This window comes from Anopheles arabiensis, chromosome 2, assembly GCF_016920715.1.
Source record: "Anopheles arabiensis isolate DONGOLA chromosome 2, AaraD3, whole genome shotgun sequence".
Classification (NCBI taxonomy): domain Eukaryota; kingdom Metazoa; phylum Arthropoda; class Insecta; order Diptera; family Culicidae; genus Anopheles; species Anopheles arabiensis.
This window is the reverse complement of record NC_053517.1, coordinates 69,184,033-69,205,226: the sequence shown is the minus strand read 5'-3', so window position 1 is coordinate 69,205,226 and position 21,194 is coordinate 69,184,033. Positions and strand designations below refer to the sequence as shown.

The window sequence follows — 21,194 nt, the reverse complement described above, 5'->3', positions numbered from 1 at the left end:
ATTTAAGTTTTCCAATAAAAATTAATCAGATTTATGATTTCATTTTCTGAAGCGTCACAAGATTGCCTACCACTCAATTTGTGGTATATAAAGAACCGGTTGATGCCCCACATGTATCATTTTTTTTTGTTTACGTTACGTTTACGTTGTAGGTGATACATAATTTTGCTATAAAACTGGTTTTATAAACATACATATTTGAAATCACATATAAAATGGAACAGAGATTGTTTTTGAACAAACACGTAAAACAAAAACCCTTAATTATTTTTTAATTGAATTCACTTTGATTTCACATAACTCACCAAAACCATAATAAAAACAGTCAGACCACCAGACGTACCTTGCAAAATAAGCAGAATGGGCATTATTGCAGCAAATATTAATTTCTCGTTCATCTCAAGTATTGCATAAGCCACTAGACGACATTCAGCGCTCCGTGAAATATTACCAAGAAGAAGCGCCCACAGCACAATAGTGAGGGAGAGAGAAAGAATTAGTTAGAAAAATGAGGTTTTAATATTGCTCTGTTTTGAGGGCTCTCTTGCAGTCCAATAGAGGTCAAACATTTTTCTCAACATAATTGTCAACACGTCCCAGAAGCCGTCCCCCACACACACAACCGCATGCCAAGTGGGTGGCATCAGTTCCCTACCACCGAAAGATTAATTTCCCCTAAATGCAACCTCATATTTCATAAACCACCAACAACGTCACCGCAACTATATCGGATGGGAAAAAGGAAAAGTACACTCAATTTCACTAACCTATTCCATCGTTCCGTGTGCACTGAACCGGATCGGTCAATATGTGTAATTAAAAGCCATTCGTCATACTATCCCCCAACTGCCCATCGGTAAGCTTCGCACAGTCTCGTTTGACTTCGTTATAAGGCGCTCTGTTATAAATGATGTCGGATATTCATCGCTGACTCGGCACAGAATTATTATATCTTGGTCGGCCGTTGTTTCTTCATTCCTCCGGGTGGCCCGTTGCGTGTTGTAGCTCTATCTACTGGTCAGTAGTGCAATGCGATGTGTCACGGGTAGTGACCCGTGCTGATCTCCCACAGCGGGTAGAGGAACAAAAAGGGCCATTGACACGAAATGATAATAAATTGCACATTCGAAATCACCCCGTTAGAAGAAAGGCCGCTGGTGTTTGATTTCGGTAACGGTGGTCTCGGGTGACCCATCATCCGAAGCTTTACGATGATATGTTGCCAAATTATGCGAAAGCAAGCAGCTAAATGGCCTCTTGTATTTGTTTTTTCAACTACAACAAATAAATTGAAGTCAATTTCGTTCAAATTATACAAACATTTGTCAACATGCTATTAGAATAGATTTTATAGTTGCATGATATTTATTGTAGTAATAGTTTCCTAATTACTTGAAGGCGGATGTTAGCCTCCCCTCTCTATTCTTCATCATCATCTTCAACATCATCCTTGGTCCTGCCTTCCTCTTTGTAGCTGTCGTACTCCTCCACCAGGTCAGCCAGTCCTTTCTCCATCTCGGTAAACTCAGCCTCATCCATACCCTCACCGGTGTACCAGTGCAGAAAGGCGCGCTGTCGAAACATCGTCCCGAACTGGCCCGTTATGCGTCGGAACAGTTGCGTGATGGACGTCGTATTGGCGATAAAAGTGGCGGCCATTTTCATGCCACGCGGAGGCACATCACAAATGGCCGACTTGACATTGTTCGGTATGAAGTTGCTGAATGAGAGTTCGTTCTTCAAACGCACACTGCCCATATGCTCCTCAACCGTGCGCGTTGACAATCGGCCCCGAAAGATGGCTGCTGCAGTTAAAAACGTCCCAAGCTGAGGGTCGCACGCTGCCATCAGATTGTTAGTACTGAACAGCTGGTACACCAGCTCCGGCACCGTCGTCTGTCGGTAGCATTCGGAGTCGCGAGCACAAAGCGGAGCAAGACCGGGCACGAAGAAATGTAACCTTCGATAGGGCACCATGTTTGTCAACAGCTTCCGCAGGTCGGAGTTGAGCTGGCCCGGGTATCGAAAGCTACAGGTGATACCGGCCATAGCCGATGCAATCAGATGATTCAAGTCGTCCAGATCCGGCACCGGCAGACGCAGCGTATTCACACAGATATCGTACAGTGCCTCATTATCCAAGCAGAACGTCTCATCGCTCGAACGTATCATTGAGCTGAGTGCAAATACAGAATTGTACGGTTCCACCACGACCTCCGACACTTTCGGCGAAGGAATAACGCTGAACGTGTTCGTGATCTTCCCCGGGAAGTGATCCTTCAAGTTTTCCAGCAGTAGCGTTCCCAGTCCAGAGCCGGTACCGCCACCGATCGAGTGCACCAGTTGGAAACCTTGCAGACAGTCACACCCTTCCACCATTCGGCGGGTGCAGTCCTCAATTTGGTCCAGCAGTTCAGCCCCTTCAGTGTGATAACCACGGGCCCAATTGTTTCCAGCGCTCGTTTTCCCAGAGATGAAGCTTTCCGGGGAGAACAAGGAGCCATAGCGACTGCAGCGAAGATAATTCAAGGTGCTCGGTTCCAAATCAGCAAAGATCGACCGTGGGACGAAGTTGCAGCACGGTGACTCATCAAAGTACACGTTGATACGCTGCAATGATAGATAGTGCTGCCCTTCAAACTGACCTTCCGTATTTAAACAGTGTTCGTGACAAATGTATTCCCAGAAATTTTCCGCCACTCGATTGCCACACTGGCCCAGGTGAAACACTACTATTTCTCGCATTTTCTTGAAAAGCTTTCTTTTTTTTTTTGGTTTTACTATTTTTTTAAATACTCAATAATTTAGACTGACTTATAATTTTCCGTCCCTCTACTTCATCAACCAAAATAGTACTAGTTTACATAGCCTACTGTGCAAAATTGACTTTGTCGCTAACATATATCAAGCTGAGGGTCAGTTGCGCAAAACATGTTGTGGTGAATATGGATTGCGAAAGAAATTATTGATCATAAGCTATTAATGCAACTAGACGAATCGCGTCCTATAGGGGCTAAACGGGGTTAATTCCCGACTGACATCCCCGGTAATTGCGAATTGAAAATACGTTTGGATACAACCATTGAACTCTAAAATCAACACCAAAAATAAAGACCCACATAAATAGATCACAGAGTTTCAAGTACCGAGCGTATGTCATATTTATTTCAAATTCTACCATTCTGCTGCCATCCCAGTTCAAACTAACTCATTCAAAATTGGCATTTATCCTAATACGATTTTGAATATTGATACATAAACTACATATTTTATTATCAACCGTCCGGATGGTGGCCAAACTGTGGCTGCAGAGTACTTTGCTGCAAACAGCGACCACTTGTGTCTTACGCGCCTTCCCTGTCCCTACCAGCTAACCAACCCCGCACTGTAGTACGTAGTACCCCGAGACAGGCTTGGCTGCGCCGCCGAAGCGCAAGCACACGACCGAAACGCTCATTTCACATTCCCTCCCTTATGGCTCGTTTGGACGCTAGTACGCCCACAAACCTCTATTAATTCAGTGCAAAATTGATGTACCCTAATTACCTGTGATTAAGATTGATGCTGTTTACTTGTGAGTATTGCTAGTATCGCTCGCACGCCGACAGCAAATGGAAAGGATAAAACATTCAACAGCATCACAACGAGCCAAATGGGATCCGGTGTCCCCGTCCGTCGGGGGAATACCGTAAATTGGAAAGTTAATTATTCATCGGGCCCACCCGGAAAAAGCGACATGGCTTGCGGGTTTGATTTGTTGACCGTGGCTGCTGGTGGTGTTTTTTGGCGTGATGTATAGTTTTCTTGAGCGGAACTTCTTCGCATACGGAATGAGGCCTGTACCGGCTAGCGAAACTTATTAATTACACTCACCGAATGCCAATGTGCCCTGCCAACTGACGGAAACGCCTTACTCTTTGCGCTTTTAGATCGATTTCCTTTGCGCTGAGTTCAACGGAGGCATACGAGGGGCGGTCTATTGGGAGCAATGTAGAGCATTTGTGTGGTTTAACTTTTAAGGTCTGGGTAACGAGTTTTCCGAGGAAGTTTGTTTGGCTTGAAGAAGTATTTTTTTAACTAAATCATATGCAAGTCGTTATTGAACTAGGCACAAAATTGCTATTTGAGCTTGACAATTTTATACTGACAATTAATCACATGATTTGCCGTTTAACTGACGGGACTTTCAACGTTTGGGGATAATTCAGTTAATGTATACATTATATTGATAAAACCATGTACATAATTTTAATTTCATTTGCTGTTTTGTTTATACGAACCATATTTTTATCATGAGGCAGCTGTTTGTCAGTGGCATGTTTATAAAGGAGTTCGTTACAAATTTATTATTTCATACTACCAGTCATTACCTTTATACGGCTTAACGGTTATATCTCATTGAAGTAAAAAAATGTTATTCGGCACTCGATTAAAGCTAAAATATGCTTCGTTTCTTTGTAAAATACTTCTTTTTTTTTTATTACGTACGTTGTACGAGAAAAGTATCACACATAAGAATTTTTAAGAGAAATTGACATGAACAAAATTGATTTTTTGTTTCATTAACTGTTGTATTTATTGAAAGCTACAATGTTCATGTGTCGTGAAATCAATGGCTGCGTAAATATTCAATGAGGTTGTTTGATAGCAATCTTTGAAATGATATCACCATCATTCGAAATGAAATCATCACTAATCAAGCTTAAAAGATCATGCAGCGAAAGGCATCCGAGGAGCATTTTAAAAGTAAATATACCAAGTATAGCTTAAACATGTAATTCTAGTACGAAAATTACTATTCTGTTACGAAAATAAAAGTAATTGTTCATTAATTGTGTTTATTAATCATTTATTTATTTTTCCAAAATGACGCAAACTGACCATGAAGGTAATTGTTTCGCAATAAACTTTTATGAAAGAATTCGTAACAATTTCTTTTAACACGATTATATAGTCAAGTTTCCGCAACAACCGCAAACCAACTTCAATCATCAAACATGATTAACAACGATTAAACTTTGCCAGAAAAGTTCACAATTCTCGTAGGTGGCCTCGTGCAGCGGCTCAGGCTCGGCATCGACCGATGCACCCAACCGACGCTGCATATGATTGGCTAATTAAGGGCATTATTCTTGTGCGTATAATCCTATTATCATCGCGAAACACCCCCAAGCACCCTAGCATCAAAGGAGATAAATCTGTATCCGGTGAAATGTTACGATTTCCACCATTATTTACCACATCAATACAATATTCATTAAATCCTTCCCATTACACTCGCCGCATACCAGTCCACGTCGGCGGACCTCCCAATCCGCGGCCCAGTCTTAACGACCAATTTTTCCATTCAGTCCATTCACCCACCGCCCCGTGTAGTTAACGCCATTACGGAGGGAGTCAACGGCTTGAATGTGTTAATGCCTGTTTTTTTACTCTTTTGCTTCATGTTTCACTGCCACTCTAGTGATCGTGTGAAAGGTAGTTGGGAGTGTGGCCGGCCATCGAAGACAGTAGGTACGGTGCAGTCCCAAACGGTCGGGAAAAACCGACCAAACCCACAAAAAAGCCCACACCGTCGAATGTTGAGCCGACAAAACGAACGACACGATAATCCCTTAAAGCTCGGCGCCCAAACACTTTATGCACCCCGTGGCGTTTTCGTCCGGCAAGTTGAGGTGACCACATGAAGGTCGCCACCGGTCCGCATGTGTGAACGTTTTGCAAACGACCGTTACCTCAGGTGTCGTTTGAATTAAAATTACCCTCCGCACCTATAGTGTCCTCTCCCTCCGCAGTGCTGAATTGCAGTGTATTGGAATTTTGAAAAATATCAATCCAGGGATGGCAACGAAAAAAAGGAGCAAAATGCAAACGATTCCAAAGTGCTGGTAACCCGTGCTTTCCCGTTTTCGATGTCGCAAACCGGAACAGGAAACCGGAAAATGGCCTAGGATTCGGGATTCGCGACCGGAAGCCAAAGTGTGCGGACAATTGGCAAAGCAGCACACAACAAAAGCGCTATCTGGGAACCACCAATCCGAAACGCCAATATTCCGGCCTCTGGTGTGGCCAAGTGGACGAGTGCGCGGTCGGGTACGCTGCTTGCGAATTAATTTTATTTTAATGGTGCTTTCACGAATTTAATTTCGCCGTCATTCACAAAACCGGGACCAATCGGTGGCGTGACCGAAACACGCAATGTTCAGCGCGCGAAACAAAGCGGGGTAAGTTTCGCAACCTCGTGCACCAAACCCGGGATGAAATTTTCCGTAGGTGCCATTTGGTATCGATGAGATTTTTCTTGTCGTTCTCGGCACCATACCGTTTACCCTGCGAAATGGAGGAAACTCTTTCGAAGGTTTGAGCCGCCAGTATCGAAACGGTTGCAAAACGATATTAAGCGTACCCGTTGTGTTACGACGTACGTACGAAGTAGAGCCTGCTGCTGCGGAGAAATCTCATCTTGCGCCCTTTTGGCAATAGACTTTTTTCAACAGTTTTGCAATAAAATAATACTACAAATCGATGTCCTTTGCAACTTTTCTCCCCATACTGCTCCAATAAGAAGAAAATCGAAGTGTAAATGAAAAGAAAAACTTGGAACAACCGGACCATGAGCATTTCCGAATTTCACAAAAAGATCTGTATTGTGTTTAATAGAGGAAATAAAAAGCTTAACAACATTGTTGCCCGACGTTGAGGAAAGAAATCAAGCTTTGCATTAAGTGCTCCTTTTATAGAAATTTCAGTTTAAGAAGGTGAAGTTTTTCAAACTCTTGCCATATAGAGTCAATGGTTCGTTACTTAATTCACTGGTGATCAACATGGTGATCAGACTCAAACAATATCTATTGGATAGTATCTTCCGCCGTTGAGTATTCAACGCATACAACCACCAAGACGTGTCGTATAAGCTCCCATACAATTACAACTGCTAGATATAACAAATAAGATCGCGAAAATAAAGTCAAAGTCAAAATAAAGTGTGAAGGCAATCGGATTTCGAAATTTATTTTGAAGTCTTAAAAGTGTTTCTTTGTTGTGCCTGACAACAAAAACCGTAGTACATTCAACATAGAATCTTAAACTATCTCTCGTTTGCATTAAAATATGGATTTTTTCGGCTGCCTGTTGAAAAAAAAGAGTGATAATTTATTTCCATGAGCTTACTTTGAAAGGTAATTATTAAAGCTTACTTGCAAAAATAAATCTACTACCATGCGATCTGCCTTTCGTCAGTTATCCGGAAATTTCGCCGTGGCGGACGAAGACATGCGTGCAGTAATGTTTTATAGACATACCTCAATGTTTATCAATTCTTCTTCAGTGGAGTAGAGTTAGGGTGTTACATTAGGGTGGAGTAGAGCTTTTGCATCATGTTGGCCCAGAAAATTTAGACAGAACACAGCTGGGAATGTTAAATAGCTTCCATTAAATCCTTAATTCGCTCAGGGTCGTCGGCAATCCGGAACCGGACGTACTTTTGATGCTCTGATTGTTGTAAAAAATTTAGTTATGTTTACCATGCATGCAGCTCTTGAAATAACTAATAAACATTATTTTGACCAAATTTCAAATTTTCAAATGACATGCTACGTGGTCTTTTTGCCATGAAATGAAGATTGTCCGACTTTCAGTGGACCGCATACATTTCATAACTTTTATCACATTTATGAATGTTGTTCCAATGTTGTTTAAAAGATATCGGTTTGATTTTTGAACATAGCTAAAGAGTGTCCTCAAATACGCGTGAAGAAAGTTTTCCGATAAGTGGTCTAGGCAATTGTTCAGGTTGCCGCACAGTCAAATTAAAGATGAAGGTGAGTATTCTCTTCAGCTATGTCCCTCCAAAAAATCGGACAGTTTTCATGTCATAGCAAATTGACGTCGTATTATGACAATATTGACCAATATGGTTCTAATACCATTTGATATCACTTATTAAAGGTCCATCGACTAGTTTGGGTGGTCATCTGCGTATTACATAACCTAGGCTTAGTTATCTACGGTTTGAATCAGTCAAATACCGTTGGTGGAAGTCTGCAACATATGTAGCATAGTAATTTTGAAAAGAGCGTTATTGTTTTTCATATTTTTTGAGTTACTTAAACCGAGTTAAATTTACCGAATTTTATTAATTTTACAGCTAAAAATATCCAACCTCAAGGCCCCAACGTCCATCCTTCCGGGGGCCCTTGTCACTAGGACCCTTGTCGCTATGGGTAAAAAAAACTGACAAAATTTTCTCTATAATTTCATTCTTGATACATTTTAAACATTTCCTTACTTTAAAATTACTCTGATATTTAGATTGATTAATCCGGACACTTAAAAAAGGCTTGTTTTATTGTTAAATAGTTTATATTGTGGAAAGAAAGAGTCATTTTGATAACGTCTCAACACTCACTGTTATTACATTATTTATAATAATTTATATTTGATAAGTTTGTCCATCCATTCATAGCCACAGACAATCATAGTACATTTGGTTATTGAAAGGACTGATAGCGATGTAGTATTTGTCAACTAGCATCCAATCTAGTATGTAAAGAACGGTCTGTACATGGTAGGGGAAGGTAGGACACTGGAAAGACGGACACTGTGGGTAAGATGGACACTTCTCATAAATGCATGGAAAAGGTAATTTTCGAGTAATTTAACTATGTAGAATCTAAACTGAAGATAAAACAACACATTTGAGAACATTTTTCGTGTAATATATGCGAAATTGGTTAAATCCACGAACAAAATAAATTTTCAATCTTGCGCACCCTTGTGGATCTAATTTGACTACTGCGGATCTTAAGCTCTGTAACTTGCATTGTGTATATTTTCGGAAATTTTATTACATGAATGAGTTGTCGTGATCATTAATAAAAAAACTGGCGAAAAAACGAGGATGAAAGCAATACAAAATATTGTTTTCTAGTGGATTAAACATTCTGACACCAAAGTGGGAAAGACGGGCAATTTGTTGTAGGGAAAGATGGACATCGATTTTATTGATTTATTTTACTTCTTACTTCAATTGGTGATGAATAGATTTCTTCAAATACCTTAAATAAGGATATTCCGAAGCTATAAACCAATCAGCAACTAGAGAAAGTATTTGAATAATCGAGAAATGAAACATCGGTCAAAATAGTAGCCATTCGTTATACTATTACTCGCTCGACGCTGATGAGGCACATCACGAGAACCAATAGCTTGCCACAACTTGAACAACTTTAATTAACAAAAAGAAGAAGCAACGATATGAAATCGTTCAGAAATAGATGAGAAATTCTATGGGATTACAAATATCAAATGTTGAATTTTGACATGGTGGAACATGGATTAAACTATTAACATGTCCCTCAAAAACATACTGGGGTCGTGGTCTTTTCGCGGAGTGTTTTTTCCATAAAGGAAGTTCTAGACTGTTGTTCTGTAAGCTGGAGCAACTTCAGCTTTAAGTGCGCGATATTTCAATAATGCTTTAGATGCTGCATTCTACGATATATTAGAAGTGGTGCTAACAATTCCTAAAACCACGGCTGAATGAATCGTTGTTGCAAAAGGCCAAGAATTGGTTTATAAATGTACCAGGACATGGAAAGCGATAGAATTTGTTAAAATACTGTAAAACTCTTCACTTTTCAACGTTTTCTACAGGTGTCCATCTTACCCTTCATGGTGTCCATCTTTCCCGTATCAGGTTTCCCGTCTTACCCGAACATTTCAAAACTGCACGAAAAAAAATATGTTTTTCATTCATGACAATAACGCAAAAATCGATAAAAACTTAAAAGTTTCAACACATTTTCTGATAAAACATGAGTGTAAGATAATGTGTGCACATTTTCATGGTCGTTGCACTTATATGTCCCTAGATTTTTACCATTTCCCTTAACGTGTTCGTCTTTACCTACCTTCAACTAGTCGATACCTATTCAGCATAGAACAAAACCCTGTGATTTTATCATCAGATCATGTAAACGGTGTTGCATCTCGCACCAGTGGAATGGTATTTCGTAATTAGACATCTGGCTTAGATGCAAACCCGGCTGCATTAGACCACCGAGCCGCTTACATTATTTGAACCGACTTTTTGATGCCACAAAATCAGCACCCAAATTAGTCCAATTACTGATAAAGTTACATCATTAGCTAGCCACATGGAATGACAGTTGCACAAATCGAACACAATATTGTTGACCTCTATAAGGCAGAACACACAGCATCCAATGTGTGGTATATCTGCACGTGAAGCACCACTCCCAATCTCGTACCATCTATTCTATCTACCATCTCCTAAAATTACTGCTGGAAAGCATGATAATAATTGTAAAACAACGGTAGGACATAGCCATACGCTTTTTAATGCATCGGACACTGGCACACCGGCCGTACATAAGTGCTCCAGAGCAAACCACACTGGTAGCCAAGTGTCCGAAATGGGTAAAACTTTCCATTGCGAGCCGTGCATTCTAGTGCTCACCTACTCATTGTCTTTGCCGCCCTACCCTTTTAGTGAGACTATCCGTTTTATTGAATAAAATATTAACGTACCACGTATTACTTTTCGTTTCACGGCATTTATTTGTGCAGTCTTTTGCATTTTTTGTGTAATTCTCTCTTCCCTCTCTCTCTCTCTCTCCTCTCTCCTCTCTCTCAACTAATCTCCTTCCGTAAGTGCATTTCGACCATAGCACCACTGCTTAGTATCGCACAACCGGCAGCCACCACCACACTATCGCCACATTTGCACAATCTACGCTTTGTTCTCGGAGCATCAGCGAACAGCCACTTTGCCGCTTTAACTAAGCTCTCCGCTTTCCATCGCTTTACAAGCATCAGCAAAAATGCCACCAGGATATGAAAAATGCAAGAATAAACAACACAGCGCAGGAGCATCGGCGCCAGGTGTCGGTGTGTGCATGGAGGCAAGGGGCAACTGTCCCCTGCTGTAAAATAGGAACGAGCCCTGGCAAACTGGCAACTCACTCCCACTCATGACCGGATCGAAAGAGGGAAGGGGGAAGGGGAGGAATGATTTTTCCCGTGAAGCTCCCTCATCCGACCGCTTGCGGGACCCAGAACCACTGCTGGATTGCAGTGCGAAACCGAGCTCGGTGTGTCATCGCGCGTTTTTCCCTATCTTATCATGCAAGTAGTAAACTTTTATCGCACTATGCTGGCTGGCAGCAGCAGCAGTAGTCCTGCCAGGCTGTACCCGAACCACGGCCTGGCGCTGGGAATGCAGACGTTGCTTTTGCCGAAGCACGCCGACTGGCTCGTGCTGGGTTGACACCTGCGGTGCCTTCGGTACTACCTGGTTTAATGCACGCCCTGGTCGCCGGTCCGTTCATTCCGTGGCGTTATGGTTCTCCACTTTTTTCATCTGCTTTTCCCACTCCCTTCTGTGCGCGCACTATATAGCCCACACTATTCACTCTTCCCCGTGTCGAACGTCTGGTTGGCGTGGCTCGCTATCTTCTAATCCTGGAACTTCGCCAAGTGGAAAGTTTCCTAAGCTAGATTATTGCATTATATATGCATCGTTCAGCGGCGGTTTTTATCAAGAGCTTCGGCCTCTTACTTACATCAAACGTAAGTTCGCGGAAGGGGGAGAGAGGAAGATGGAGGGGTCGGAGGGATTTTTTAACCTCCTGCATGGATGCTTTGTTTTTTTTACCTTTTTTGGTGGATAAATGGAGGCAGATAAGTAGCATCCGTCTCAAGCATATGGGGCACCGAGTTGGTGCGGTTTTAGTAATCCGGCCCCAGCGTACCTTCACATATAAAATACCCCTTATGTCAGTATGTTGGCAACAAAGAAATACATCAAATTTATAGCTTTTTTATCCTGTTTCATATATTGATAAACAGCCATGTTGCGAACTGTTCTGATTTTATACTGGCCAAATTGATATCGTTTTAATGCAGTATACAGTATTCAGTGGAACTCCTCATAACGAGTTTAATCCGTTCCAATGACTCACTCGTTATGAGGGAGGCAATTTGTATGAAAAGTGAAATAATTAGTTCCAGGTCAAGAAAAGTACAGATAAATTGGGAATATATGCATCACAACCATACGCGACACCTCCAAGTGGCAACAGTAATTTAAGTAAAGAATCCAAGTGGCAACAGTAATGCATTGTTCAGTTTTTTGTATCGAAATTCTTACCTACACGAGCAAGTAGATGGGAGGAAATGGAGCAATTGAACTGAAAACACTATCTCCCTTACCGAGTAAAACCCCGAGGAATGATTTATCGATAAGCGTAGCAAAACTCTCTGCTTCGCTATCTGATCTAAAAAGAGTTGTCTGGACGTGGAGTGGTCGCTCCCACATGCCGCCCCGACTTTTTTCGATTTTTGTATGATTTCGTTTGGGACTGCCAGTGGGCGTTAATGTGTCACCTCCCTTACATTTAGGCTGATGTCCTTATCCAAAGTGCAAATGCCGATTTCACCACGCTAACACAACAAACACTCCCCTCAGTCACCAAACTCATCCAAATCGACAGTCCCCCATGGTACTGGCACCCACCACAAATAGACTGGACCATCAAAAATTAGCTTCGGGATGGTGGCAATCGTCTCATTGCCAACCGTCATTTTGCTGAACTTGTTTGTGTTTTTTGTCTCCATTTAAAAAATAACAAACACTCTTACTCACAATTTAGTGCTACATTTCATTGTAGCAGCGGATATCCATGAGGAGGACTAGCGGGATGGTATTGGCGTCAAAACAAGCTGCATCATACGAAACTGTTTGAATGTTACTTGACACTCACATGACCTCCAGTAGATGTACCATCTAAACCCTTTTGCAATGGAACTGCTTCATTTGACGAATGGTCAACTACCTGTTTCCTTGTTGAATCAAATTTTCACGGATGAAAAAAACTGCTTTAAATTAACCATACACTGGCTCCTGCATCTAGCAGGAATTGAAGCTGATCACCGTTTCTCATCATATGTCATCCGCCATGAACACAACTTGTCTTGATGCACTGACATCGTTGGATTTCGTTTTAATTCGTATGCTTCTCCTCGGAATTTTCAATTCAATCAAAGCGCTTGCATTCGTCGCCTAGCCATCGGGACTTCATTAACTCATAAGTTAGTCAAGATTCGGGAAGGTTTTCCAATGCAGTCTTCAGGGAATCGTAGGACTCCAGAAGGGTTAAACATATTGCTGAGCAGACGTCAATGTATTCAAGTTTTGATTCAACTACCCATCCAGCTGACAAACTAGGATAATTTGCCAATTGCTGCACACCACCCAATTATTGCACACTGCGTATAAATTGTTGTTTATCCAAATATTTATAAAACATTATAAAAACCGGTATTTTTATTAATTATTAAACCGGCTTTCATATTGAGCATTTCTGTCACATATTAAGATATTTATTAAGAGCACTTTTTCGATTTTTTAAAGATGAATGAAAATATTTCGTCTGATTTTAATAAAAACGAATGGATTTCTTAACCGCTGGCATAACCGCTAAGAACTGTGCCTCACTAATTAAGGTTTATTTCACCCTGTGAACCAGTTAACCTGTATATTATGATTGAAATCAAAGAAATATAGTTAATTCTCACTATTCACTAGCAAATATTTTTGAAACAATAATGATGTATGCTAGCTTATCCTTTGAAGAGGATTTTTCTCGAATACATCCCAAATAATCATCAGAAATGAAGCTCACCAACAGAGATTTTCTTGTCGTTATTTTTTTTTTAAACATGGCCACTTCACAAGCCGCTGCTGGAAAACGCTTTACAACTGCGCCCCACACTATCGAGATTTTCAAATACACTTCGACCCGAAACTTCCAAGTGTTCCGTTTTCCTGCTGTGGAAAACAGTGGAATTCCCTGAACCTCCACTTCTTTCTGCATGTCTGGGTCCATAACCTAAAGAGGTCCGTTCTGGCTAGTGGTTTCATTACAACTGACTATTACACTATTCCAAACTACTTAGATCGGCTAGGCCATAAGCGATTGCTATATCTACAATAATTTTAGATGTAATGATTGAAAAGATGTACAAGGACGCCAAGGTCACGACCAACATTGGCTCTATTTAGTACAATTGAGTCCAATTCTTAGTTGAAAACGATGGCGTTGGGTGAACGAGAGAAAGATATATAGGTTATCATATCACTACTGACAGAAATAATCCAGAGAAGGTTGTAGGGACCGATATGTCACTAAATTACGAATTAAACATGTTCAGATCATCTACGAAAAGCACTTTTTTCTTATCTATCATCATTTTTAAGTTCAACGTAAAAATAAATCAAACAAACCATTTTAATAACCTTATAAGTAGAATTTTGCCTACCAAATACCAAACCAAAAACGTCGAAGCGAGTAAAAACCTCACACCTATTTAAAAATCTATTACCTAAATGTAGTGTTGTGTGTTCTAGTGTATCTTTTATAGAGGAGTTTTATGGCGAAATGCGAAAAGTGTGCCAACCTGTAGTAATATTACGGCTCTTACTAACTGATCACATAGCGAACCCGAGATGCCACACAGCACAATCGGAAGGAGGATCATGCCTCACTTGGAAACAGGGGCGGTCACGCTCTAAATCTTAGTTCATACATGTTATACGCTTTATTTTATTAAGCAGAAATAATGTGTACCATTAATTGGCCAATCTCATGCTCTTCAATCGATCAGATGACGACTGAAATTGAAAACGGCTCTAAATATCAAAACATTTTGAAATTGCGCAAAATTGCCCTCAATTGATTTACTCTAATCAATTTAATTTAGTATTTGAGATGTATTACAGATGTAGCACACAGGTTCTTGTCCAATCCTCATACGTGCTCGATCGAACGTGCAGTCGATCGGGTTGCCTAACATTTCCAAGAACGTAACGTTCGGAGACAGGCTTTTGATATCGAACGTATCGATCGAATTAAAGGATGCCAGAACCTTCAGACCTTTGCCCGCCGCTGGAACACTCAGGACTTTAATGTTATTGTTTTGCAGATCGAGAACCAACAATGATTGCGAAACGATGTCGAATACCGCCTTCGTTAGCCGGTTGTAGCTAATGTCTAGCTGTAGCAATCCTTCCAGCGTAAAAAGGCTGTACCACGAATCACCATCGGTCAGCGCGTTCCTTTGGAATATGAGGTAATTTACGTTGGGCATGGTCAACGGTAGGCAGCTTGGCAACGTCACCAATTCATTACTGCTCAGCTTGAACCGGTTCAAACTGGTAATGTTCCATTCGCAACAGTCTAGCGTCTCAATACGATTCTCAGATAAATCGAGAAATTTCAAGTTTTTCGACACCATCGCCCCTTGCACTCGCCTGATCCTGTTGCTATGGAGATCTAGCGTCTCCAACACCTTCATATTACTGAACCCGCTTAAGTCGATCGTAGTCAGCAGATTGCCACTGAGAAACAAGTCACTCAGCTGCGCGAAATTGCCCCCAGCTGCGTCGGACAGATGAAGAAACAGTATTTTGTTATCGCACAGGTTCAGATGACGCAGTTGCGTTAGTTTGCTGAACAGATTCAAGTTGACCGTTTCAATAGATGATTTCGATATTTCGAGCATCTCCAACGCTACCAGATGCACGATGGTGCCCGGGACGCTTTTCAGCCGGCTGTCGGTAATGGTAAGAAAGCTTAACCATTCATTGCCAACTTCGAGCGTTATATCGCTGAGATACGTTTTTTCGAGCTTCAGACGTGATATGGTAGCGGCGGACGGCATTACCACCTTTTTGACGGAAGATCGTTCTATCTCGACCTCGGTTACATAGCTTATCGCCCTGTTCACAGTGTCCAGGTTGAATGTGTTGGCTTTAAGATTGATAAGCGTCAACATAAAAGTTTCGTTCGGGATGTGGAAAAGCAAAAATGTGCCTTCCTCGCTGGGAGACCAGTTCCTTATGGTACACGTCATGTCAGCGCACAGAAACTTGAATGCTGCACAGAGCAACGGTACTATCAGCAGCAAAGAAGCGCTGCAAATAAAACTTGTCCTAAAGAGAGAGAGAAAAAAAACATAGTCAAACCGGGTGTAGCTGCACGAAACAAACACAAAATTAAATAATTACACTGAATACATGATTACGAAAGCGAAATTCGCAACGAAACGCCGGCTCACCACACTTGAGATATCTGTGCTCGTAAATGTTTAACACTGAACACTGTGAGATCTATTATGGAATTGTGTTCACTGGTCTGTACAGTTTTGAACCCAACATAAAGTGAACAGTTTGGAAACGTTCGCGGCACACTGGGTGGCTGGCTATTGTCACTGTACATTAATAATTCGTTTAAGATATCAGCCACCAGGTGGAATGCTTAATCACATATAATTTGCCTATCGCAAATGGAAGGTTTTATTTTGTGACAATTTTGCAATACATTCAATGGTTCAAGTATGTTACATCGTTAACTACTACTTTTTCTCATCTTGTTTAGGTCGTTATCCATGCACCGACCTCGTAATTGGAGAGGACAATTTCTATTGAAAATTATAAAAAGCTCTTTAAATAAACGGATTAACAACGAATTGATTGAGCGGATGTCAATAATTTTAGTACAATTCTTCATTTTCTTGTTCACCTCAACTCCACATCATCTGGGGTGAGACAATATCATTAAAGGTGGTGGCAGTGCTCAATTTGATGCGATCAGACGGTTTGTTAAAATTATGTAAGCTGTGTAGCTGCAATCTCAAAATTATGTTCAATTATCGTTAAACTATCAAGGCCGGGAGGCATTGTCCGTACTCGCTAGAGTAATTTTTATTTTCACTAGCGCATCTGGCGGGAACCAGCGCAAGCTAGAGGTCGGAATAATACATGAATCAAAATAATTCATGAATGAAAATAATTCATACTTGGTGTCCCATCAATTTTCGACCAGGCTATCTGTATACCGTTTGAAATGTTGTTCAGCGTCCATTTGCTACAAATTAGGCCGTTGAGTGTTGTTGTTCGACTAATAGTCATTCATACAAAGCGCTGGGTAACATTTCTTCGCATCTTACAATATCTATCCATCATTGGCAGTGGCGGATTTAGGTTGTTGGGGGCCCTAAGCGTTAAAAGGAGTGGTAGCCCCCCGGTTGGTGGTGAGCGGGGGGGGGGTGAGAGGTGCATGTTGTTGCATTAGGATTTGAATCAAACACACTTTAATGGTTTGCTGACGGTGAGGGCTGCACAGGATCCCTCTACTGGGCCCCTATAGTTTACGAGTCCCTTCATCCATGGTTTTATGTTGTAACGGGGTTTGTGATATTTAATGTTGGTGTTACTATCTACATTAACTGCACACGTATTACAACTTTATAAATTAACATAAATGTATTATTAAAAATCTGACTGCTTGCGCCGAGGACGTTCTTGTAATTGCCGCGTTACAACCAACGTGTTCGGCACCATCGCTGCCGTTCATTGGCCTGGCGAGCGATCATTGCCCTATCCTGCCGAGCCGCTCTCACTAACACATCAACACGCTGGCAGGACTGTCAGCGGTGAGTGACTGCAATAACGGCGATCGCAAGTTCGGCAGGTCGGGTCACAACAAAAAGTTCATCAAAACTGAGATGCTTATTGGTTCTCGCAAGAGTTTTTAATTCCGGGTTCTTTAAACCAGCCAAGAAATGTATTTTTAAGTTTTTAAGTGCGTATGAATCCTCCGTATTTGCTCTATCGTTATTAATAATATGTTCTTTAAGTTTCATCACTCTTTCTTTGTATTTGAAAAAAGGTTCATTGACCTCTTGTTGCAGCGTCTCGACTTGTTGGAAAATGGCTTCCAAGCTAAACCTTTCTCCAAACACTTTTATCAGATTCATTTTAACACTGTTCCACGAATCATCCAAAATTCGATTAAAAGAACCCGCAGCCTCTCCCTTCAATTTGAACATTACCGTTCGTATAAGGACTTCTTCTGATTCCCCTTCAGGAATTTGTTTCGCAAAATACTCTATTTGATATAGAAAACCGTCCAGATCTTTTGCTGTTCCGTGATATTCCGGAATGTAAAGCATTGCTTTCTCTATCGAAAATTTGTACGCCATACTTGAAATTGTACCGTATAACGCTCTCTCGATTTCGACACTTTGGTTAAGAAGCTCTGCTTTGAGGATCTGGAGGCGTTTTTTATAACTATATTCCTGATTCATACAGGATTCGCTAACAGTTGTGGAGTTTAAGTTGTGTGTAGGTTGGAATGCACAAATATTAGTTAAGCTACCTGTATTAATTTGAATTGCTCTATTTCTAAGTGCTAACACCCTATTGTTCATCACCTTACGCACGAAAATAAAATGAAGGAATTGGGAATAAATTACAAAGAGAAAGATCGTACAAACTATCTTAACTATTTATGTATTTTTTTTATATTTAAAACGAATTAATAAAAGATTAAAAAGAACTTATGTGTAGTATTATTCACTATAATTTAATATCACCCACTATAACTCTGCTATTTTCCGCCACCACTTACCCCAAATAAAAATTTCACCAGCTAATCCCGGTTTTTGCACACCAGTCAGAAATGTTACCTGCGCTGTTACCTAAAAATTTTGCGCTTTTCCGCTGTCACCACATGAAACGACTAAACTACTTTTTCGGATACACACGGCACTACTTCTATTATTAAATAAAATCAATTTTTCTACTGCAACACTTTATTAACTTCCACTTAAATCCACCACCAGAATAAGAATGAGTCCACGAAAAATGTTCGCGTCTTTTCAACCGCCATCGCTCCGCCGAACCTCCGATCCACGAACCCCGCACAGTAGCCGTCGATTTTGATGCGGCCGCCTTAAGACGCATCTACACGTATCTTACCGATATCTACATCTAAACGAAGCTTAACTGATCGATATTTCCTTATCGTAGCGGCCTAGGTCGCTACACATGGCACAGAAGCTCTTGCTGAGACTACTGTACACATTGTTCTATATGCTGGAATCACCATACACGGGACCCCTACATTGACGGGCCCCCGCGGCCGCTCAGTCCGCGTACTGTTAAATCCGCCACTGATCATTGGGTAAAATTATGGCCTCCTCGACCCAAAACACTTTTTGACAAATAAATTATACCAGCCTCTAGCTTCCACCTGTCGCCGCTAGATGGCGTACGCGTTCACAAAAATTACACTAGCGAGTACGGACAATGTCCCCGGGCCTTTAAACCTATGCAAATAATCGCAATATCTATGAACATAGCACTTAACAGCACGTCCGAAAAATTCGCCTCCAATGGAGCAATAACACTAACCTAATTTCAAACGAGGCTTGCAATCGGCTTGATGATACACGGCGACAGCGAAACTTCTGTTAGTGTGGACAGTAACAGCTCGAATAGCGTATAAGTAACTAGGAAATGTTTAACTTCATGCAGCAGTACAGAAGCGTACTTGAAGCAAGTTCTGTAGTATACGCACGTTTTTGTCTAATTTTGGTGGATTCCATTTGATCTTTGATCACCAAAGGTATGCGTCTGGGGTCGGGCTTACCTATCTCCTATTCAACTTGGCGCTCCAAAACCATCCAAAACGAGATAGAGGGAGCCATCCAAAACGCGAGGATGACGATTTACTGAACCATTTTCTATAAGTCAACCCAGATCCTAACATACGCTGATGATATAGACATCATTGGTCTGCGGCACTCGTATGTAGTAGAAGCATACCAAGGGATCGAGCAGACGACAGCGATCCTCATATTGCAGATAAAAGTATCAAAGTGGTCCTAACTGATGGTGACAACATCAGCGGCCCTACCAATAGATAATGAGAACCTACGTAGGAGAGACGTACAAATAGGTGAACGCATTTTTGAAGTCGTCCCACAATTCACCAATCTTGGGTCACAGGTCAGCAACGACAAAAGTATGGAAGCTGAGATACACGCAAGGATGCTGGCTACCAACCGGTCCTTCTACATCCTGAAAAATCAGTTCACCTCAAAGAACCTGTCGCGACGGACGAAGCTGGGACTATATAGTAACTACATTTATAGCACCATTACTCACATACGCCTCTAAGCCATGGACACTGTCCAAATCTGACGAAACCCTCTTAGCCGTGTTCGAAAGGAAGATGCTCAGAAGGATCCTTGCTCCCGTATATGTGGAAGGCGACCACCCCTCTGTCGTACAGCGTGTCAAGCTTGCCAGGCTTTGGTGGGCTGGCCATGTTGTACGCATGGAAACGGCCGACCCAGCCCGTAAAGTATTTTTAGGCCGTCCACTAGAACAGAGGAGAAGTGATAGGTCCAAACTGAGGTGGCAAGATGCCGTGGAGGCGTCTGCTATTAAGACCGGGATAACGGACTAGCTGACAAACGCGCGAGACCGTGAGCGGTTTCGGACACTCCTGAGGCCAAGACCGCAAAGCGGTTGTAGCGCAGGATATTGAGAATAAGAACAGCTCCTCCATTACAGCACCCATCTAAAATCTTTTTTAACTGTCCTTGGATAAGATGGTCGTTTCAAAAATTTGGAAGACCTCCTGGATTGTCCCTATTCTGAAGAAAGGAAATTCTTCAGTTGTGACAAATTATCGTGTAATCTTCATTCTGTGCGTTTGGGCAAAAGTATTGGAATCAACAGTGCACTCCTTCATGTTATCATATTCTTACAGGCTAATCAATCCGCAACAACACGGTTATGTACCTAACCGCTCCACCGCTTCCTATCTTATGAACTTAAGCTCTTATATGCGCTCTAAGTTTGAGCAAGGCATTCTAGTTGGCTCTCTTCGTCTGTCGCTCTTTCTCCTTCTATAAAAACTAGGGAAACTTGGTTTTCAGCAGTCCCTTGCCACTTGGGTTCCTGTTGTTCCTGTCTAATCAGTCCTGGAGTATTAAACTCGGTTCGGATCTTTCCTCTTCATTACTCTATAAATGACGTTACCTCGGCTCTTCCTGCAAACAGCTTCTTATATTACGCAGACGAAAATAATAATAAAATAATAGTAATAAGAATAAAAGTAATAATAATAATAAAAATTATAATAATAATAATAATAATAATAACAATAATAATAATAATAATAAAAATAATAAAAATAATAATAATAATAACAATAACAATAATAATAATAATAAAATAATAGTAATAATAATAAACGTAATAGTAATAATAATAATAATAATAATAATAATAATAATAATAATACTAATAATAATAA

At 41.1% G+C, this 21,194-nt stretch overlaps 2 protein-coding genes across 2 annotated transcripts; both read right to left on the bottom strand.

Moving 5' to 3' along the window:
- Window positions 1-1,342: 1,342 nt before the first annotated feature.
- On the bottom strand, window positions 1,343-2,844 carry LOC120897232 (tubulin beta chain-like). The gene has a single exon (XM_040301927.1). It carries the CDS (start codon window positions 2,743-2,745, stop codon window positions 1,420-1,422), a length of 1,326 nt encoding a protein of 441 aa, XP_040157861.1. The 5' UTR covers window positions 2,746-2,844; the 3' UTR covers window positions 1,343-1,419.
- An 11,931-nt stretch (window positions 2,845-14,775) lies between these two features.
- Window positions 14,776-15,936, bottom strand: LOC120893881 (leucine-rich repeat-containing protein let-4-like). The gene has a single exon (XM_040296068.1). It carries the CDS (start codon window positions 15,934-15,936, stop codon window positions 14,776-14,778), a length of 1,161 nt encoding a protein of 386 aa, XP_040152002.1.
- Between the last annotated feature and the right edge of the window lie 5,258 nt (window positions 15,937-21,194).

Bases quoted from the DNA above. Each gene is read 5' to 3' on its own strand.
- LOC120897232 (XM_040301927.1), bottom strand. From the start codon at position 2,745: ATGCGAGAAATAGTAGTGTTTCACCTGGGCCAGTGTGGCAATCGAGTG.
- LOC120893881 (XM_040296068.1), bottom strand. From the start codon at position 15,936: ATGACGTGTACCATAAGGAACTGGTCTCCCAGCGAGGAAGGCACATTT.